The sequence below is a fragment of the Colias eurytheme genome, chromosome 24, assembly GCF_061535395.1.
Source record: "Colias eurytheme isolate Ceu_HAF_F1 chromosome 24, ilColEury1 Martin Lab GWU primary, whole genome shotgun sequence".
Taxonomy (NCBI): Eukaryota; Metazoa; Arthropoda; class Insecta; order Lepidoptera; family Pieridae; genus Colias; species Colias eurytheme.
The window spans coordinates 32,602-55,603 of record NC_143003.1 but is presented as its reverse complement, the minus strand read 5'-3'; the positions used below and the strand labels follow the sequence as shown (position 1 = coordinate 55,603).

The window sequence follows — 23,002 nt, the reverse complement described above, 5'->3', positions numbered from 1 at the left end:
GCGTCGGGTCTCTTGTAATGAAAAGCGAGCTATCCTCAAAGGTTGTAAATAAGTTATGATACTTTTTGACGAAAATTATGGTTTCTAAAATGTACATACCGGGAAGTGTAAGAATTTTCAGCCGCTGAAAAATTGGCTCACAGCTTACAAGAGGACCGACACCCGCTATAGCTCTTATACACTTTTTCTGGGCTAAAAACGCTTGATTAATATTAACGGAATTCCCCCACAAAAGTATTCCGTATCGCAATATTGATGCAACGTAACCGTGATATGCCACTATAGCAGCTTTTTCAGATACAGTCTTACGGATACGCCGAAGTGCAAACACATATCTATTCAAGCGCGTACTAACACATTCAACCTGTGATTTCCAACTACATCTTTGGTCAAGAACTAAGCCTAAAAATTTGGTTTCAGTAACTTCTTGAATCGTTTTACCATCATAGTGTATATTAAGATGAGTCATATCGTTTTTGCTTTTATTATAAAATTGGATGTAGTTTGTTTTTGCTAGGTTTACGTTTAAACCATTATCCTCTAACCATTGGATTACCTTAATTATAGTATGATTAATTGAAAATTCAAAGTCAACTCCATTCTTTTCCGAAATAATAACCGAAACGTCATCAGCATATAAAACAGACTCATTCACAATTACATTAGGTAGGTCATTGATATATAATAGGAACAAAAGAGGTCCCAATATGCTCCCTTGCGGTACTCCATTCCCATTATATTTATAATCTGACTTATAAATCTCTGTGTTGTGACCGAAAGTATGAGAAATTTCAACTCTTTGTTTACGATTTCGTAAGTAACTTTCTAACCATTCCAAGGCAAGACCTCGTATACCGTAATGGTTGCAATAATCGATATACTTTAGTTACTTGTTATTATCAAGTTTGTATTGTTTTTAGGTGACAGAGTGTGAAATATTCTTATCACTGACTATAAAGTTTTTGGATCCCGACAAACCGTTATGGCAGCGAGCACTCGCACTTGAAGTGTTGCATAAGATGACTATTCAGCCTGGTAAGAAAATGAGGCTATTTTTATGTTTATTATGTCATTTATAAATACGGAAAAGAAGAATGTATTAAGTTAAATAGAAATACTAGTACAAACTCTTAGATTACAAAATAAAAGACAGATGGAGCGTTGCCGAACTAAACCGAATGATTTATCGTCATTTTCAATAAAGCTATGTGTGCTGTCATTTCGCCGTTGCACTGTACGTACACGGTGCTTCTGTGTGCGTGTAATGTTACCAGATATTGATGAATTTCCCAAATTTTTCCCCGACTACGGAAAAAAGAGGGTTATGTTTTTCGAGTTTATGTATGTATGTATAATATTTCTTTGACACGCCCTGCAGTATAAACCGTTGGACCGATTTTGAGTTGTGAGGATTCATTGCAATCATCTGAATTATTATGTTAGTGGCGGTAGTGACGTAGGCTATATACATAAATTAGCAGTCAAGTTTTAATTTTTATTTTAATATAATTTCGGGATGATATTTTTTTTTATAATATTGTAAAAATTCTTTTATTACATAAAGTACCTGCCTACTAAAGTTATATATGGACAAAATAATTGTATTCAATTTTTAATTAAATAAATTACATAAAAAAAGTTTCAATATTAACTATAATAATTATATTATTTTTTATTTTTCAAAATATATGAATGCGAATAGCGGTAGTTTTTAGTCGAGAATACGGGACATTTTATTTTCATCATATCCATCATGGAGTTCACATAAATTAAATCGCTAGCGAAAACGACTATGACGTTTTTAAGCTTTATAAAAGTAACAAAATAATGTATTATGCTTATTAAAATAATCTAATAATGATCATGAACCTTTAGTGCACTATACAAATAATCACATTCACAATCGAAAAATCCAACAGCATTACCCTGAAGATCCTTTAACCATTTTACCGTTTTACCAATAAAAATGGCAAATTCATTTTCAAAATACTGGCAACATACGTTGAAGTTTTGTATTCCTTCATATCTGTAAAATTATGATTCGTATAAATAAATAAATCAGCTAAATTATCTACAGAAAACCTGTGAATCGATGTTTTATCTTTTTTTTTGTTTTCGGCAACAAATTTTACAGCGTTTTATTATCACAAGACATCATTTTTTTACTAAAATTGCAAACCCTTTTTGACGTATTGCATGACACTATATGCGCTATAGCACTGGTGCAGCGACGTATTTGCTTTTGATTTCGTATTTTCTTTGACAAGGGCGACGGGCGGTTGTCATGCTCCATCTGTATTTTATTTTGTAATCTAAGTATGTACAAACTTGGAAGTGATGACATCTTTCATTTGAAATAAATCGCCATATTTGAATTCAGTTTCCATTCTTTTAAAAAATAATAGAATTTCCTTTTGAGTAAAAATTTATATCTACATTAAAAAGAGTATTTCACCTCCAGATGACATTACAAAATTTCATCCTGTATATAGGTAAGTTATCTACATAGTTAAGTACCACTTGTTTTGTAATATTGAATTAAATATGTTTATTGGTACTTTATAATTCTATTGTAAGAAAGCAATGTCTTATTGCCAGATTAATTTAAATTTTTTATTTTAGATCTTTTGAAGTCATTCTGCGAGTGCTACGACATGAGGCCGCACGCAACAAACATATTCCAAGATATAGTGAACGCGCTGGGTGCATATGTGCAAAGTCTTTTTGTAGCTGCCAATGTTAATACGCAACCTGGTTTGTATATTTTTTATACTTTTTTAAATGATTAGTGTACTGGATCCGATAAAGGTATTGAAAATGGCGCCTATCCTATTTGTCTCTAAATATTTCCGTCCACATATGGTTAGTAAAAATTACCGAGTATAAGTAGTAATTCTCAACAATGTATATATCTGTTTACACACATTTTTGCATTATGTTTTCTATTTTGCAAGTGGTTATCTTTATTAAATACACCAAAAATATCTCAATTGTTTATTTTCAACATAATCAAATCTGTATGTAATCATGTGTTTTAATAAACTTAATAACCATTTATTCTAACTTTAACATTTCGTCTTCTAAAGTATTTCCATCATCTGCATTTTCATAGTGATCATATTCAACACCAGATAAATACAGTTCATTATTTTCCAAATCTTCGGACGAATTAAATTCTTCAGTATTTTGGTCTTCGCTTTCGTGTAATTCATGGGAATCATCGTAATTCTCAATATCTATTGGAAGTGTATCAATATCGAATCGTCTGCTTTCATTTCCTAGAAAAATTGTATTTGATTAACTTAAGAGCCTCGCTCATCGCCGCAGAGTGGCAAGTTTATCGGTTTTCTACCGGATACACTTTGGTGAGTGCGCTGCGGAATTGCACGACCTAATTCCGCCATCCCCGTTTTTCCATTGTTCGTCGAGGCGCACAGATTCTAGGCATCGCCACATGATTGACGTTCCATGTACCCGGACAAAGCGGTTCGGATCGTCATTCTTTATTCGAACCGCTAGGGACTGGAACATGCTTCCTGAATCTGTGTTCCCCGATGAGTACAATATGGAGGTCTTCAAGAGGAGAGTGAACAGGTACATTCTAGGGCAGCGCGCTCCATCTTAGGCCACATCTCAGCTTACCATCAGGCGAGATCGTGGCCAAGCGCTCCCCTATTGTACAGTAAAAAAAAAAAAAAAATGTGTGCGTGTACTAGAGTACACACGTAAGAAGTGAAACTTCTTTATGTCCTTATTTTTCAAAAAATAATTTACTATATACAATATTAAAGAAATACGTTAGTCACACGCTCGTCGCTACCTATTTACATATTTACACCGGCTGCTGCTGCAACTCGCTCGCTTCGCTCGCTCGGCTCGTGCGGTAGTTCAAAAGTTAACCTAAGATGCTCGTCGCTTCGCTCCTCGCTACCTATTTGAATATTTGAATATTATGAAATTATACTTTTACTCAATTGTTTAATTTTATTTACACACTGTTTTATTTTGCATCAAATCTCGAAACAGTCAGAAATTAATGACGCACATAGTACATAATATATACATATTAAGACAGAGGTTAAGCTTAAATAACTTGAAAAATAAATAACATGATCACGCCCACGTGTTGGTGTTTTAAAAAATTCAATCATAAACTGAGAATAACTGTAAATATTTTAGAATTAGAAAAATAAATATGTACCACAATAACATTCAAGTATTAGAAAAAATTTATACATAATTCCACCCACGTGCTAGTGTATCTATACATATTATCTATACATATTATAATAAAATTGAAAAAATTGAAAAATACAATCAAAAAGTGAGGTTAATTTTAAATAACTTAGAAAAATAAATACCATAATTACACCTAAGTATTAGAAAAAGATATGTAATTACTTACTTTTTTTTTAAATTCACTGGAATTAGAATAATTAAAATAAACACTTTGATTGTGCTGATCACTTTAATATAATATTATCACGTCACCATACAGCGTTGGAAATAAATACGAGTGCAATAGAAAAACGGTCAAGTAAAGTGGTAGGACGTACGTTAAAACGATACGATATCCCTACTCCGCTGGAGAAAGTATACGTCGAATCACGCGTGGTAGGGATAAGAAAAAAAATGTCACGAGTACGGCGTAACGCAAAAATGTAACGCGCGCGGCGTAACGCAAAAAATGTAACGCGCGCGGCGTAACGCAAAAAATGTAACGCGCGCGGCGTAACGCAAAAAATGTCTCACAAAATTTTTGTCCACCCCCGATAAAGAAGTTTCACTTCAAAAACTTGTTTTAAGGTATAAGACGTGTATGAGCGGTATTTTTATTTTTGTATTCAATTCAATTCTTTGCAAAAGGTAAAAGCTTTGCAATAGTTCATAGCAAAATCCACTGCTATATTTGAAGTCTTAAAAACTGCAATTTTACTATGCTGTAGAAAGTAAGTCTTTCTTATAAAAATAAAATAAAATCAAAACTATTGACTTAATAAAATACAAATTTTTTGAAGAAAAAATATGTATCTACATACATATTTTTTATCTAAAGAATGAGCAGATATGCAACTTACTACTAAATTACTCAGAAAAACTTACTCTGTGTATCATTTCGCAAATTTTGACTTGCATTGGTATCACTAGCTATGATATGAGTGTAGAGATCTATTAAACTCTGACAGCGCCGTCTACAGCGTGCAAAGGAAAGAAATCTGTTGGATCTAGGCTCTCGGGGACATCCAAGACGTTCGCTAGAAATTATAATAATTTTACTTATGATTATAATGTGGCCAGAAAGTTTTACCTATGTTTAATATTTGGGCTAGCTGTAAATTCCGTCTGTAATCAACGTACTGGACAATATCTATTTTGGATAATATAATCATATCGTCAAATTGTTTTAAATAGCATCAAACATTAAATTTCATTGATTAATTAAATTTTAATGTTTTCATTGATGTCGTATAAAATTTATAGCTATCTAAAGATCTTAAAAATACAGTAGCATTATGGTAGTATTGTCCAATGAAAGCGAACTTAGTTGTCTTATAACGTAGAAATCCGTTCGTATCCCTATTTTAGATTGTTAAAAATACAATAATAAAACGCTACGAATTCAGAAACTTCCTCATGGGAAACATAATTTAAATCCATAAAAAACACCCACGTGCAATTCTGCAAGGAAAACACGAAGGTCCAAACAGGTTGTATGGGCCCCGCGCACGTTCCTGGCGTGAAGCGGCGCGTGCATCGCGTGTAGTGGTAGCGTATTTCGCCTTTCCGATGAGAGTATATACCTGGATAAATTAATTAAAAGATTAATGCGAAGATTTTACTTTAGTTTGTTGTTTAAGAAAGACTAGCGGTCCGCCCCGGCTTCGCCCGTGGTACATATTTACCTTTTCTCTACATAAGAACCATCCTCGTTCTTCAAGGAATATAATAAAAAAAAATTATCGAAATCGGTCCACCCGTTCACGCGTGATGCCGTGACCAAGGAAAACGGGTTTCATTTATATATATATATATATACAGGGTGTAATCGTTAAGTGTGCACAGGCGATTTTTCCGTAAGTATTACAGATAACAAAAAACTTTAAACTGATATTTTTTTTTTATTGGTCTACAAAACTGGTTACAAATGTTTGTGATTTATTCTATTATTTATGTACTATCATGCAGTTGATTTATACCCTTCTGGATGTAGACACAGCATGCAAATTTACAAATTTTAATTGGATACCTTATCTATGTATAACAATAATTATAATAACTGTTCATTTGATGAAATTTAATAATTTATTCCTAATTGAGACCAGAGAACCACTAAATATGTCTATTTCTGATCGGATACTATTTGCATAGGTATACATTCGAAACAAAGGTGCATGTTGACCAAGATTAGTTTTACTTGAAGCTGGCAGAAAACATAATCTGTTATGTAAACGAGTAGTGATACGCGGAACTGAAATATAAATTCGCTCCAAGACATCAGGACAATATGCTTCCCCATGTAGAACCTTATAAAGAAATAAGATATCTGCTACTTTCCTGCGTGTATGTAAACCACTCAAGTTAAAGTACGATAGACGCTGGTCATAGGAAGTTAAAACCCTACATTTATGGTCTGAGTAACTAAGATAATACAAAAAACGTTTCTGGACTCTTTCAATTCTATCGGAATGGACTTGGTAACTAGGGCTCCAGACAGCTGAACAATACTCCAATATTCCACGAACGAGGGTGCTATAAATTAAAATGGTAAGTTGAGGTTGTTTCAGGAATTTCATTTGTCTCGTGACGAAGCCGGATAATTGTGAAGCTTTTTTAACAATATGATCGTAATGGTTTCTAAAACTTAAAGAACTATCCATGATCACGCCCAGGTCACGGATAAAGCTCCCTTCCGTGAGTGGTAAATTATTGATAAGGTAAGTTACGGGTGTTCGAATTTTCTTTCTAGAGAATATAATGTGATGGCATTTATTAATATTTAAGCACATCTGATTATTTGTACACCATTCTTGTATATTATTTAAGTCTGATTGAAGTATATTAACATCTGTTTTATCCTTCGTTCTATAAACTTTTAAATCATCAGCGTACATTCTATAGTTTGATTGTATTACACGGGGGAGGTCGTTGATAAATATTAAAAAGAAGAGAGGACCGAGATGGGAGCCCTGCGGTATTCCCGATGGAATAGTATAGGGGGTAGATTTAAAACCTCGGATTGAGACAAGCTGGGAGCGGTTGCGTAAATATGACTCGCACCATCTTAATAAGGATCCGTGTATCCCCATATTTGAGAGCTTATGTAATAGAAGATCATGATTTACTAAGTCGAACGCCTTCCTGAAATCGGTGTATACGGCATGCACTTCGAGATTCTTATCGATGATAAGAATCTCGAAGTGATATAGTGCTTCAGCTATATCAGATACATAACCTACTAGATTTGTGTTTGTTGATTTACGGGGCAGAAACCCGTGCTGGTTTTGATCAATTTTACATTTAATGTGGGCCAAAAGTTTAGTATTTACTATGTCTTCTAGAACTTTTCCAGGTGTACTTAGAATTGAGATAGGTCGGTACTGTGTGTTGAGTAGTGCTGCTGCCCCCAAGGTTGCCCAAATAATAATGCCTTTCCTTTAATCACTTTATTACTCTTCACAATATATGTGTTGTTAAAACTAGGCGTCAAGCACTACTGAATAATAATTCTAATAAAATGTAGAAAGCGTCAGGGAAACAATGTGGACGCACACATATACAAAAGCTCGGTCAGCGAATTGCATATGTGTGTCCCTACACTGTGTAATCTCGTTTAATGAGCCTGCTTTGTGAATCGGAGTTAAGTGTGCGAGTTTCCAAGTAGATGGGAAGACGCTAAATTTTAACGATTTGTTAAAGATTAGAGTAAGTGGTACATATAGGCTTTTGGCACAATTTTTATAGAATATTGGTGGTATTGTATCGGGACCTGGGCCTTTATTGGCATCTAAAAGTTTTAAGCGATTTAACACTTCTTTTTCAGATATCACCAACGTGCTAAAAGGGGCGACACCTCTGTCTGTATCTGCATCATGCATATTTTTGGATAGTGTCGTTGAATTCGATGAATAAAAATATACTGATTGGAAAAAATCAGAGAAAGCATTACATATTTCTTGACCACCTTTAACAACCGTATTATTAAAAACCATTTCATGTGGTAAATTTGTGCAGTTGCTCATTTTATCTTTAAAGAATTTCCAAAAATGCTTAGGACGATGACGTAGATGATCAGCCGCGTGATTTTTAAACTCTGAGTAGCAGTGGTCTAGCATGTCCTTACATCGCCTTCGAAGTAAATCAAACTGGAGCTTGTCTCTGAGATTCCCATATTTTAGGTATTTTGAATGAAACTTAGCTTTTTCTTTAAGAGATTTTATTAAGGGGCGACTAAACCATGAGGGATATTTTTCATTGCGTAGTTTGCGTACTGGAGTATTACTTTTAATAATATTTAATACAGTGTCATAGAAAGTTGTGACCATTTCGTCAACGTTGGAGGCGTTTATCCATTGGGAAGTCCAGTCAACTTGATCCAGTTCGAAATTTATTACTTCGTAATTGCACTTATAAAAATCATATAAAACAATGTCGCTATTTGGTTTCAAATGACGTTGAGATGGATTTTCTATATTAATTTTAAGAGCGGGATGATGCGCATCGAAAGTACTTAACCTAATGAGTAAAATGGCGGTAATAAATTTTTAAAAATAAATCGAGAAATATCAAAAAAAATATCTTTAAACCCTCCCATACATCAAGTATGAAATATGAATATCCCATATACCTACATTTAATATGAAAGATTTTAGCTTTCTTTTTCTTTTTTGGTTTTCTGCTTTAATTACTTCGCAAATTTGAAGTGGCATTTTCCACGATTTTTCCGAACATTTTCACGCATTTTCCGGATATTTTCCGGGGATTTTCCGAGCATTATCCGGGCATTTTCCAGGCATTTTCCACCCTTGTCCGGACATTTCCACGCATTTTCCGGATATTTTCCAGACATTTCCCTGGCATTTTCCGGTTATTTTCCGGGATTTACAAGGCATTTTCCGAGCCTTTCCAGGGGATTTTCCGGATGTTTCCCAGACATTTTCCGGACCTTTCCCTGGCATTTTCCGGGGATTTTCCACGCATTTCCCAGACATTTTCCGGACATTTCTCAGGCATTTTCCGGGGATTTTTCAGGCATTTTCCAGGGATTTTCCGCGGTTTTTCCGGAAATTGCCACGCATTTTCCGAGCATTTCCCAGGCATTTTCCGGCTATTTTCCGGGAATTTCCCAGGCTCTTTCCGGGGATTTTCCGAGCATTTCCCGGGGATTTTCCGGATGTTTTCCAGACATTTTCCGGGGATTTTCCGAGCATTTCCCAGGGATTTTCCAGACATTTTCCGGGGATTTTCCGAGCATTTCCCGGGGATTTTCCAGACATTTACAGGCTATGTCAGGGAAATGTCCGGAAAATGCCTGGAAAATTCCCGGACAATGCGTGAAAATGTCCGGGAAAACGTGGAAAATGTCACTTCAAATTTGCGAAGTAATTAAAGCAGAAAACCAAAAAAAGAAAAAGATAGTTTGGAAAATCCAAAAGTGCACGCCTCATAATTTTTTTTAATAATAATTTATTAATTATTATTTTTGTTTATTTAATAACAATTAAACCACATCGAATCAGACCCTGAAAAATGAAAGGGTTCTATTCCTGAGCATACTCAAGCGTAAGAGAAAAAAAAAGACTCGATTAGTAAAGTATTTCGGTCGCTATCGTGTTAACAAGAAAATCCTCCGCACATACAGACACACGGACGTCCAAGACAGAACTTTTATAAACTGTTTTTTAACTAGTTTAAATAACAAAAATGACATCAAAAATATCATGAATGTTAAAAATAGTGTTTTTTCTTAATATGTGTGTGTATGTATTATCTTACAAGTGCAATGTATGATACATAAAGACATTTTAAGTTTGAAAAATCAGATGTTTTGCGCGAAGTGACAGTAGTACCCACCTCAACGCTTCGCTTATGAGGCGTGCAAAAGCTAAAATCTTTCATATTAAATGTAGGTATATGGGATATTCATATTTCATACTTAATGTATGGGAGGGTTTAAAGATAATTTTTTTGATATTTCTCGATTTATTTTTAAAAATTTATTACCGCCATTTTACTCATTAGGTTAAGTACTTTCGATATCAGTTTAAAGTTTTTTGTTATCTGTAATACTGACGGAAAAATCGCCTGTGCATACTTAACGATTACACCCTGTATATCATCACGCTAAGACCAACAGGAGCGGAGTACTGCGGGTAAAACCGCGGAGCACAACTAGTCATTAAATAAATCTCTTTATTTGCATAATGTGTGTACAAAGATAACAAATTACATTATAGGTCGAATCAACACATTAGCCATGAATGGCGTGCAAATTATATTATCAGCTCCGCAACATTATCTATACATATAATAAAATCGTAGGAAAGTCAAAACTGTACATTGAATATTTTTTTAAAAGAATACATAATCCATGATCTATAATCGATATAGAAGCCAAAAACATAGTTTTTAGAATTTTTGTCTGTTTGTCTGTTTGTCGGTTTGTCTGTTTGTCTGTTTGTCTGTATGTTTGTCCAGGCTAATCTCAGAAAGTACTGCACGGATTTACTTCAAATTTTGCATGAATATTACTAACAGGTCGGGTCAGGCTGTTATATACATATTATCATGCTATCACCTTCGGGGGAGGAGCTGTGAACCTTTATTTTTCTTACGTATTCCGTGTACTACGACAGCGTACAATATAAAGACTCATGTTTAAATGTTGTTTTTGAGTAAGCCATGCTATTGTCTACCTTTACACTATAAAAACTACATCATTTAAGTAATTTTGGCAGAGAAACAGTATAATGAATCTTAGTAGTATAAAGACAAATTTAAAACAGCGCCATCTATGAGATTTCATTAAAATTAAATCAATTTACATAATATTAACGCTCCTTGGAAATTCATAATTTAAATATTATGATGTTGGTGAGTTTGTTTTTTTTTAAAGTTAAATAAATAATTCATATCTTCCCAGAGTAAATTTCAGGTGCGCTTATATTTCATGTGAATATACTAAATTTTTATAAGTGAGGGTAGATGTTTATTATTTGATGTTAGTTACAGTTATATAGGTAATAGACGTAGTATTTGTATTCTCTTTGGGTAATAGTAGATAACAGTGATTGTGTTCATTGGTTACATTTTTAAAAATCTTCGGCTTTTTTTTAATTTTCGCCTTTATTTACAGATTCAATGTTCATAAAAATTGACGATTTGCGTGAGGATGTAGTGGAAATTAGTAACCCTGCGCGTGGTCAATCAATATTCAATACATATTATAATAAAATTCTAGAAAAGTGATGTCTGTACAATGAAAATATGTAAAAAAAATAGCAGGGGTTATTATTAAATCGATCTCAAACCCAAAACTGTAGTTATAATTTTTTTTGTCTGTTTGTCTGTATGTTTGTGCACGCTAATCTCAGAAACGGCTTATCCGATTTAGATGCGGTTTTCACTAATATATTGTGGTAATCTTCATTTAACATTAAGTGTTTATTTCATGTTAATCGGTTTGTAAATAAAAAAGTTATGACCATTTAAGTATTCACGGCGAACATTTGCAAAAGCATTCTATTGTACACTATACAGTGTACGATAAAACGTAAGTTATCTGTTATACGCTACAGTAATTATTCCTTATAAATGTCCAGGTGATCATATCGAAAGTCCCCAAGGGTGAGGGGGTAAGCTAAGGTAGTAGAGGGGGAAGGGGTCAAATTAGAATTATGCTTACTTCTAGGTAAATTTTATACATAAAATGTCCTTTAAATTATGTCGTATTATATTTTTAACCCCTTTTAACCATTTTTAACCATCAAAAAGATGGGTGATAAGTGTTTGACCGCTATGTTTGTCTGTTTGTGCCACCGTAGCTCGCTAACAGGTAATACGAATTAGATGCGTGTTAGGCAGCATATTTTCCGACGCTGGTTCTTAGATAAAGTGTATCAAAATCGGTTCATCCATTTATTATACCTAGGTATATAGAGGTAAAAGTGGGAATGTGGGAAAAAATATTAGTTATATTTTTATCCAATTCGGTTTATCCATTTATTAGATTACAGAGGTGAAAGTGGGAATGAACAATAATCGAATGTGGTCAAATAATATACTCAAGCGGCATATCAAAATATAAAAGAGCAACGTGTTTTATCGAAATCGGTTCATCCGTTTATTACATTTAGGGGTGACAGTGGTTAGATAAATAAACCAAATGGAGCATCAAACGACAGGATATGACGTGTACATATAGGTATAATTAGATAATATGGTTTACATCAAAATCGGTTCTGCCATTTACTAGGTGTGGAAAGAGAAGGGTTGAAAGTCTGTGAAAGAAGAGGGGGATATGGGAGCGAGAGGATAGCCACACCCTGGAAATTTTGAACTCTACTCAAAGCCACATAGGCCTGGCTCTTGGCAATTTTTTTTCCTAAAGATACCACTTCTTTTGCCACTGTGATCCATTACAATTTGTGCACGGTTACGGCCCAACTTAAAAGATGTCAAGGAGCAACAAACTTATAGATACAATATGAACAATATGATGTAGGAATGTAATATGGAGGTAGAGGTAGGTCTCGCTCACTTGAAAATATCACATGAAAATAAGAAACCGAAGTTAAAAATTTAAAAATTAAAAAGAAAAACCCAACGCAACGAAGGAAAAGGAATAAATAATAATTTTACAAACTTCCCGACGATCTTTAAAATTAAGTACCATTATAAAAAATATATAATTGTATATGATATGATAATGATGGTATGGCAGCCCCGATGACTTTGTTTTTTTATTTTTATAAATATTTAAAATGGTATTTATTTTTAAAGATCTTCGGGAAGTTTGTAAAATTAGTGAAACTTTTATTACATCGTCTCAAACTTTTTGGTCTGTGTAGCGCATGTCGCGTGACGGTCGGCTGCCGAGTAGGTATAAAGCAGTGTTCGGAGTCATTATCGTACAAATACGATAATTTTGTGCCTAAGTTTCACTTTTACCGTGGTTTCATAAAACCACACAACATTTTTTCCTTTTTCTATGCACTTTTCTTCGTTGCGTTGAGTTTTTTTTTATTTAATTTTTATTGCACGGTCTAAACGGTTTAGTTACTACGGCGTGAGACAGGAAAGATCTGAGCGCTGAGACAAACGTCAAAACGCAAAGGAATAGAATCCGCTATCGATACTAATTATTGTCTTAAGCGTATGATGTTTTGATAAGGATTTGTTCACCTTACCAACGACGACGACGACGACCACGAACAAAATTTTCATCCAGTCGTAATTTAACAAAATTGTGCAAAACACAATTAAAAATAAATTATTAAAATTTCCTGTCGTTCTGGTGATCGGAATTTTTATTTTTGAGATCAACGAATGAAAAAATAGATTTTTCGTAGAAACGGTTATATATATTGTCAAAAACATCCATACAAGGAAGGAAGAAAAATAAATTTGCTCCCTTCCCTCCTGGTGCCTAAAAATAATATGACATAATTTAAAATAAATTTTACGTAGAAAATTAACTAGGTATTTATTTTTATTTTTTAGCTCAGTTTAGTAATAAATTTTACTAACAGTTCGTTTAATTATTTATGGTAGTACGTGTTTATTCAATAAAAGTTAAGTAGTAACTACCTACTATGCAGTCACTATTCCACGCGGACGAAGTCGCGGGCACAGCTAGTTTTATATAAAAAGTACATTATTTCATTGTCTTACATAAAAGGTACACATTATATATTATATTCATTAGTCAAGATAAAAAATGCAATGTCACAAATTTAAATAATCCGATACATTATAAAATTTTTTATTATTTAGCCACTCATACAGTTTTGTCTTAAAAGGACCGATATTTAACATTTTTATAGATTCCGGAAGTTTATTAAATATACGAATACACATAGCATGACAATTTTTGGTATATAAAGTGGTCCTGGGTGTTTTATTATAGACAAGTCGATTTGGATGACGGTGGTCGTGGCTGTATATGTCTTGGGCCGTGCTAAAAAGATACTTATGTCTTTTTACAAAAATACAAATTTCGTAAATATATAAGCACGGCAAAGTTAACAACTTGAGTTTAATAAATAGCGGTTTACACGATTCGTACGGACCTACGCCACAAATCGCGCGTATACATTTTTTTTGGGAGATGAACGCTTTTCTGATGTTTACGCCATTACCCCAGATTATAAGACCGTATCTCAAGATAGATATTACATTCAATATAAATACATAGATTTTACTGGTTTCATCACGTTCACTGCCATCATACACAATGTCCCATGCAGACACAGAATTGTACAATAAATGGAAGCTTTCTAGCATTAATATCACGTTAAATAACATTTTATTAGTGGCATATGCATAGTCATGGCCAACTAGACGTTAGTAATAATAGCTATATAAATTTAGAGCATGGTTCATTTATATAATTTTTTAATTTATCTATAAGTAACCAAGCGGTCCTATTTAGTAAAAATATTAAATAGAAACAACAAAATGTACACCTTTACCATTCTCATGAATAACGAGGTTGCAATGAAAATCTGAATAGTTTTCATGAGTTAATCCCGAACAGACAGACATACTTAATCCATACTAATATTATAAATGCGAAAGTAACTCTGTCTGTCTGTCTGTTACTCAATCACGCCTAAACTACTGAACCAATTTGCATGAAATTTGGTATGGAGATATTTTGATACCCGAGAAAGGACATAGGCTACTTTTTATTGCGAAATATGTACCACGGGCGAAGCCGGGGCGGACCGCTAGTTATTTATAAAATGTATAAATCATGGACGAATATAATCTTAGGACAAGATGCAATAGTCCTATGACGTAACTTATCTCGCATATAACAGGTTCAACCGCAGTCCCTCAACAGGCCGGTTTCTATTGGAAGGGGGTGTGGCTTCCGTTGTGTGTCACCTTCGAGCCCGGAACAGCGAAATCTGTCTAGTAAGTACCTAACATAATTCATATTCCAGAGAAATGAAAAATTACACATCTTCAATATTTAAAAATCTTATTTTTAATGGTGATTAAAAGCAAAAATGGTATATGACCTAAAAATAATCGTAGCATAACACTTGTAATATCAGTCATTCTATACATTTGCATGTATTTTACAAAAATATTCACAAAATGTTCCATTTTAAACATGTAAGTATAATAATTTATTATTTAATGAAAAAAAAAATTGGTTGCCTGTAAAGTCGGTATATGGGCGAAAGTTTTACGTGACAACGACTTTTTATGTCTGTCTCTCTCGCTCTTAGGCGGGCTAACCATGCCCGCGTGCCTCTCACTCGCTCTCATTGTGAGCGCTTAACGTGAGCGGAGCGTAACGCAGTTTCTTGAAGTGTCACCCGGCAAACCAATTTATAAGACGTTGTCACGTCAAAATCCTAAATGTTTGATTTCAATTCAATGCTCATTAAAAATAATTATTTTAACAGTATAGAAATGCTGGACCGCACAGAAGCGCCCACCATACAAGAGGGTTACGGCATATCCGTAGCCTACGCGTGCCTCATTGAGATCATACGATCCATTGCTATTAGCGTGGAGGGGGATGATTATTATAGGTATGTATGGAAATATATCCAGAAACACAATTAAAAAAAAAAGAAAAATACTAGCCTAAATACCAATACTATTTCAAACTGTTTTTTCTCTTTACTAACAATTTAGCTTGTTATTCATAGTTTTGTTTATTCATAGTACTCTTGGCGCTAGACAGATAAATAATAGATACTTTTCTAATTTCAATTATCATATTTATAATTAAGGATAAGGAGGATAATCTTAGACAAATAAAATAATTTTACCTAGAATAAAATTCATTTTAGATTGCAAGAGCTGTACGACGATACGCAAAATGACAACGATGAAAAAGAAGTTAACGCTAACACCAAACCTATCACTGATAAAGGTAAAAAAGAAGAAAAATGTATTTTAACTGATAATGTACAATATTTAAAACATAACATAAATTAAAGAACATTTTTTATTATTTATTTTAATTGAACGCTTTCAGAATCAGATCAAAACAAGACAACAACTGAAGAAATAACTAACAACGGTCACGATGCTAAAGCCGATCAGAATTCAAATCTTGTTAAGAAAATAGATAGTGAAGCTGAAGAAAAAGAGAGACAACTCAGTTTGCAGGTTTTATTTATACATTGATTATAGGATAGTTTTACAGCGATGAAATAAAAATTAAAGCATTAAAAAGATAATAGATAACAATAAACCACTTGTCTGATTTACAAGTAGGAATGGGTGTCTATTTGTTAAAAAGCTCCATATAATGATTCCCATGTTTTTTTTGGTTGCGAAGTGTCGAAAAGTAATAGTATTAAATATTAATCAATAAATTGATCACATAGTTTTAAGTTTTAACTTACATACTTTTAAGTTTTAACTTACATTTAATTATTAGGTTATCGGTTTACTGATATTTCCCAGCTTAATAAAGTATCTTGACTTCTGTAGAAATTTTGTGTTCGTAGTTTACACATTTTTAATGTTTAACATATTAAAGAGTAAATAATAAAATTAATTCCAGCTAATAAAGTCATCCTGGTGCGGTCTAGTGTGGGGTTTGTCCGTACTCGCCGAAGCGAGTATTGGAGAACTAGAAAATATTCTACGCGCCATACAGACTCTTGCTAGAGTCAGTGGGAAGGTATGTAGCTATTTGTTGTGTGATAGAAACGTATAAAATATATATTTCGAAAATATTTATTGAAATGAAGAGTAATAATAATTATTGCCGTCTATGTAATAAGTCTTCTTCGTGGTGGGGAACAGAACTCAAGACTACTTGAATGTTTGAGTTTCTGCGTCCCCACCAGATTCGCGTGGAAGCGGCACCGCTCACCACTGTTGCTTGTGCCCACAGCACGAACCAACCTTCTTGCGAAAACACCAATAGTACGGGCGATCCGCATCATAAATGAAGCGCACGAAAGAGCGGATTTATTTTATTGTCCTATGAGTGAATTCGCAAGGGTGATACTACAGTTAATCTGTTATTCTTAATCCCTCAGTCCCCGGAATCACAGACACAATAGAAAATCTAAAGATTTTTAACAGATTCGTGAAATGTAGTTTGTTCGCACGGTAGTAACTCGGTTTTTTATCAATGGTCTTTTCTGCTCGCAAATTTAGTTTTAAGGCCTGTTCAAACTGGAGCGGTAGAGTTTCTATAACATACGGTCCGGTGGGTAACTGGGTGTCTCTCTGGGCAGGTGGGCGTGACGAGCGCGCGGGACGCGTGCGTGGGCGCGCTGTGCCGCTGCGCGCTGCCGGCGCAGTACTGCGTGCCCGTGCTGGGCGCGCTGGCGGCGCTGGCCTGCCCCTGGCCGGCCGCGCGCGCGCCCGCGCCGCCGGCCGACCTGCGGCACCACGTGGTGTGGGTCGGCACGCCGCTGCCGTGTGCGCAGCCACCGGGTGATCTATACCAATACTAGCTTACCGCCCGCTTTGTCTGAAACCTAATCAATTATATACTAAAACCTTCCTCTTGAATCACTCTATCTATTAAAAAAACCCGCATCGAAATCCGTTGCGCAGTTTTAAAGATTTAAGCATACAAAGGGACATAGGGACAGAGAGAGCGACTTCGTTTTATACTATGTAGTGATTATAAAGCTGACGTTTGTTTATTTGAACGCGCTAATCTCAGGAACTACTGGTCCGATTTGAAAAATTCTTTCGGTGTTAGCCCATTTATTGAGGAAGGCTATAGGCTATATATCGTCACCCTAAGACCAACAGGAGCGAAGCAATGCAGGCGACACCGCGGAGCACAGCTAAACAATAAATAAAACACTGCTGCATATAGATTTTGTATATACAGGGTGTAATCGTTAAGTGTGTACAAGCGATTATTCCATTACTATTGCAGATATAAAAAAACTTTAAATGGGAGGGTTTCATGTTAATTTTTTTGATATTTCTCGTTTTATTTTTAAAAATTTGTTATGGCCATTTTACTCATTAGGTTAAGTACTTTCAATATCGGTTTGATTTTTATGCTATAATAAGGAAAAAAATTTTTTCAATTAGGGATAGAATTAATAAAAATGATAATAGTATTTTAAAAGTTCTCAATAATGTACATAATTTTATCAACAAAAAATGGCTTGTAACTCTTAAATCTAAAAATAAGTTTAAGTAGTTTTACTAACACTAGAATAAGTACTACTAACAATATATGGGCAATTCTGCCTGATACAAATAAAGAAATAAATAAATAAAAATATCGGTTTAAAGTTTTTATTATGTGTAATAGTTACGGAATAATCGCCTGTGCATACTAAACGATTACACCCTGTATAGTATATACCATCACAATATGCCAGAAATCAGTTTTACATGCGCCTAAAGATGTTTCTCATAAATACAACAAATACCAAGTATTTTTAGGACTTTACAGGAAAATTGAAACATTTGAATGAGATCCTGGAATCATGGATTCTTGAAAATATTTGAAACATTTTACACCTAAAGTGTTTATGAAGAGTCAATGCTAACGTAAAATCAAACTCAAGTACAATATCCTTTTACACCTTTCAATTAAAATGAACTGTATTTATTATTTCCACATTCAGTTAATTCATTCATACCATATCCTCTTATGTTTTTCTGTCAATTTCATCTGTGTGTACAATATTATTTATTTATTTATCCAGGTCAACAGCAATCATTCGTGATGGTGACGTCACGTCACGTAACGGCGATGCGCGCGCTACTAGCCGCGGCCCGGCGTGACGGCGACTCGCTGCAGCAGGCCTGGCTGCCCGTGCTCACCACACTGCAGCACTTGGTCAGTGGGTTTGGTGCCCGGGGAATGTTTTGTATGGTTAATGGTTGAAGGTGGTTAGGGGTGTTGTAATTTGCCTATTTCGTGATTGGTGTGGATTTAAAAGCAATTTGCAGGAAGGAACAAAGGATGTCTTGTTATGGACATAATTATACGTATAATATATAAGAAGATTAGTAATGGTTTTAGGATTGCAGATAACTGACTAAAAAGACAGACTGATAATTTATAGTGTTTATGAAATAATGCTAGTAAGATTCCAAAGCAACCAAACTTTGTTTTATTATAATATCAGTTCCTATAGTAAACAATATATTCCGAATTGAATATTTAATTAAAGGAAATGTTTATTTTGTATGCAACAAATAGAAGAAAAGCACTTGTAATCAGATTGTTGACATGTCTTCCATGTTTTTATTATTTTTTCGTTATTTTTACAGGTTTGGATCTTAGGCTTAAAGCCGTCTACAGGCGGCAGCATGAAGGCGAGTCGAGCGAGTGCGGATGCCAACGCTGTGATGAGCACCTCTGCGGTCATGGCTGATCTACCCGGTAAGAGAATTTACAATTAAATAAATATTTATTAATATTTGTTTCCATTATTATTACCCAATTTGACTATATTAATGGAGGGGAATAGTAATTCAAGAAATGGGGGTTAAACTGTTAAAGTAACCTAATAGTTATATGTTTCTAGATAGTAAATTAAAACCTCATATATTTATAAATTGTTTTATAAAAATGTTCATTATGACTACGCCTGTGAATAATAAGCTAACAATGTTATCTAGTTTTTGTTATAACATCTTGTTCGTAACAACATTTTCTAATGGTATGTTCAAACGTCCTAAAACGATGCAGTTAGGAAATAAACGATATATAATATAACCATCATAAATTAAATAATGTAAACAACCCGAAATTTACTGACTAATGAAATATATTAACCGACCAAATAACTAATGCCACGACTATCTCCATCATCAGTCACAAGCATCAGTCGTTATATTTGGTTGCAGTATACACTGGTTTCAGGTCAGCAAGTTCCGGTGGCCGATTCCCTTGGAGTTATGAGCGGTATTGATATCTGTAATACGAATATATTGATTGGTGTGCGCTTATTTGGAATTATCGTTTGTGAATATTTCATGCTTAGGGCAGGAAAATTATACTTTTGTTTAGAATGGTGCCTAATTTTTCGTGTAAAAAGCTCCCGTGTCCTGATTAGCAGGAATAATTTATTGTACTACGTGACCAAGCCAACTAGACCCTTTTCAACTGTGACGTCACCCGCCCATGTCTCGGGTACAGATAGCAAAAATAAAAATATTAATAATATCACTGTTCGCTCTCCGCTATGAATAGTCTTATTTTTCCCCATTTCGAGGGCTGTCTATGAATGAAAGGAAAGGGTAAAAACTTAAAGAAATAACAACAAAAAACTTAACAGTCAACAACAAGATTTAACGATTTAACAATAAAAAGAACAGAAATAACTAGCGATGCGAAACGTAGATGCGTCGATGCTGCGAACCGTACTAAGGCGAACGCGGTACCTGAGGCGGTAAGCGGGCGGGGAGGCCGCATTCCACCCGAGCGTCTAGTTGGCTTGGTCGAATAATAACTTATTGACTGAAGTTCTGTATTAAATTTGTGTCTTAGCAAAGATACGTATCACTTCATTCTTGGAAGTGATTACAATATTTTAAAAATCCTTCCTGGAAAAGTTGGAAGTTATTAAATTGGCTTGTTCCAAATGGGCCCACAGATAAGAAAGAGCCACAGTAGTCGTGGCATGTGTCCAGTACAGGGTCGCTTGTGTCCGTCCGCACCGGGTTGGAGCTTGCTGGCCTTAGCACGCGGTTTTGTTTGGTTTTTACTTGTTTGCACCCACTATAGCTAGCGCACGCTTCGCACACAGGAACTCGCTATTGCTCAATGTGCAGCGTGGATGTTTCTGGAAGACATGGATTTCAATCTTAATGTTTTTTTTTATATAACTGATTTGATTTAGATTGATTTGTGTTTATAAATGTTCAGAGTAAAGTGAAATATTGCGTTCAGAAACAGTTATTTTGCTTAAAAATCATTATGGAAGTAACTATGAATGTTGATAAAGAAAAGAAGAATTAATATTATAGAAGATAATCTTTTTGAAGAAGAGTATGTTTCCTTTATTGGCACAAAAGCGTTCTTTAGGCAGCTTGAATGGCGTTCCTTTCCTAATAACTATCCTAATGCGATAGTATCTAGATGTTCAAGCAAAATCTATTGATGCATGGCGCAAATTAAATTAAATCTAAGTGAGTTGTAATTGTCAAATTTGCAGCATTATCAGCGATGCTGTCCAGGGTGTTTGAAGCTTCCAAGAATTTGGATGATGTAGCACTCCATCATTTGATTGACGCGTTGTGCAAATTGTCCAACGAGGCTATGGAACTTGCGTATTCTAACAGAGTAAGTGAGAAACACTTTAAAAGTTACTTACCAGTAATTTACACTAATGTATAATTTCTTATAAAGTAATATCACAGTACCAAAGAAATCTTTGTACAAGAAATTTTTGCAGAACTATTTCATGTTGTAGGTAAGATCAATTGAATATATTGTTTTTTTTTTATCACAAAGTTTTTTGTAGGAACCGTCGCTATTCGCAGTTGCGAAGCTTTTAGAAACTGGCTTAGCCAATATGCACAGGATCGAAGTAATGTGGCGGCCCATCACTAATCATCTTCTTGAAGTAAGTAAATTTATACATTATTTATACACTAATTTCTTTCTGCTAGTAAATTATAGTGCCATTTGATGGTCTATTAGTCAGAAATAAGTTAGTATTTTATATTATTATTCGAATCAAATCATTTTTTTATAAGGTTGCTAAGTACTATAAATTATATAAATTACAATCTAGTCTACAAGACTAATAACTACTTTAATGATAACCTAAATTTCTAAATAACTTATTCAAGGAGGAATGAAATAATTTCTTAATATGGTCAAATAAATTTGTAGGTATGTCAACACCCGCATATACGTATGAGGGAGTGGGGAGTGGAAGCCATCACGTATTTAGTTCAGGCCGCTTTCACGTATCACCACAATAATCCAGCTTTGGTTACTGAGGTAGGTAATTGGTCTTCAAAGTGATGATAGTTATATCCTGAGATGAATGAATTTTTACTGTGTGTACTACTTATGTCATCGGACCTAATAAATATGAAATATTTTTATATTCGAAAAAAAGAGTTTAGTTTCACTCCTATATGTAAAAAAAATATCATAATAGGTATTACCATGGCAAGTAGAAATCGTAATTGTGTGAAAATTATAGGTAACTTTGTGATTTTTTTATCGAGTCAATTTTAATATTTTATGTTTTTGATCAAACAGAATCCTCGAAAATATCATCTAGTTTGATATCAATTTTATTTTTTAGATTTGGTCTCGAATATTACACGTATCATCCAATAGTAAATGGAAGACTGGTAATTTTGCTTTATACCCCTTCTTATAATACCTACTCTTACTTTCACTCGATTTATCAAATTTGTTAGAGATATTTCCCCGATTATAAGTCTTTTTTTGCTTCAATAAGATATTAGCACTCTCTGTCTCCAGGCCCGCGAGCGTCTAATCCTAGAGCCACTAGCAGAGTTATGCAGCGTGCGGCACTGTGACGTGCGCGCGAGGCAATTGGAGTGTGCGGCGCGCCTGCTGCACTCGCGCGGCGACCAGCTCGGGGCTGCCTGGCCGCTGATGATGGAGATCATCTCCGCTATCTGCGACCAGCACAGGTATGGCATTTGCGAGTGTGAGCGCGTTTGGTAAGTGATGTCTATATGAATAATGTTAATGATTGGGAGAAGGTCTCGTTACCGACGGTGAAATTCAACTCTTAAGTCGGATTCATTTTTAGTTAAACTGTTCATAGTTCTATAGTTATTTGCCATCTTCTAGATAAAAATTGAAACGCTAATTAATGAGTTG

The 23,002-nt window shown here is 34.5% G+C and overlaps 1 protein-coding gene across 1 annotated transcript in view; it reads left to right on the top strand.

Moving 5' to 3' along the window:
* The window catches only part of mon2 (Mon2 homolog, regulator of endosome-to-Golgi trafficking), a 45,494-nt gene that overhangs the window by 5,918 nt on the left and 16,574 nt on the right, over positions 1 to 23,002 (top strand). Inside the window, exons 9-22 of the mRNA XM_090115883.1 lie at positions 921 to 1,035; positions 2,623 to 2,754; positions 15,042 to 15,138; positions 15,639 to 15,767; positions 16,032 to 16,114; positions 16,220 to 16,353; positions 16,754 to 16,873; positions 17,439 to 17,640; positions 18,885 to 19,018; positions 19,456 to 19,567; positions 21,345 to 21,472; positions 21,654 to 21,755; positions 22,028 to 22,138; positions 22,634 to 22,809. Coding sequence (XP_089972009.1) covers positions 921 to 1,035; positions 2,623 to 2,754; positions 15,042 to 15,138; positions 15,639 to 15,767; positions 16,032 to 16,114; positions 16,220 to 16,353; positions 16,754 to 16,873; positions 17,439 to 17,640; positions 18,885 to 19,018; positions 19,456 to 19,567; positions 21,345 to 21,472; positions 21,654 to 21,755; positions 22,028 to 22,138; positions 22,634 to 22,809 — 1,775 coding nt within the window. The remainder of the gene's footprint in view (positions 1 to 920; positions 1,036 to 2,622; positions 2,755 to 15,041; positions 15,139 to 15,638; positions 15,768 to 16,031; positions 16,115 to 16,219; positions 16,354 to 16,753; positions 16,874 to 17,438; positions 17,641 to 18,884; positions 19,019 to 19,455; positions 19,568 to 21,344; positions 21,473 to 21,653; positions 21,756 to 22,027; positions 22,139 to 22,633; positions 22,810 to 23,002) is intronic.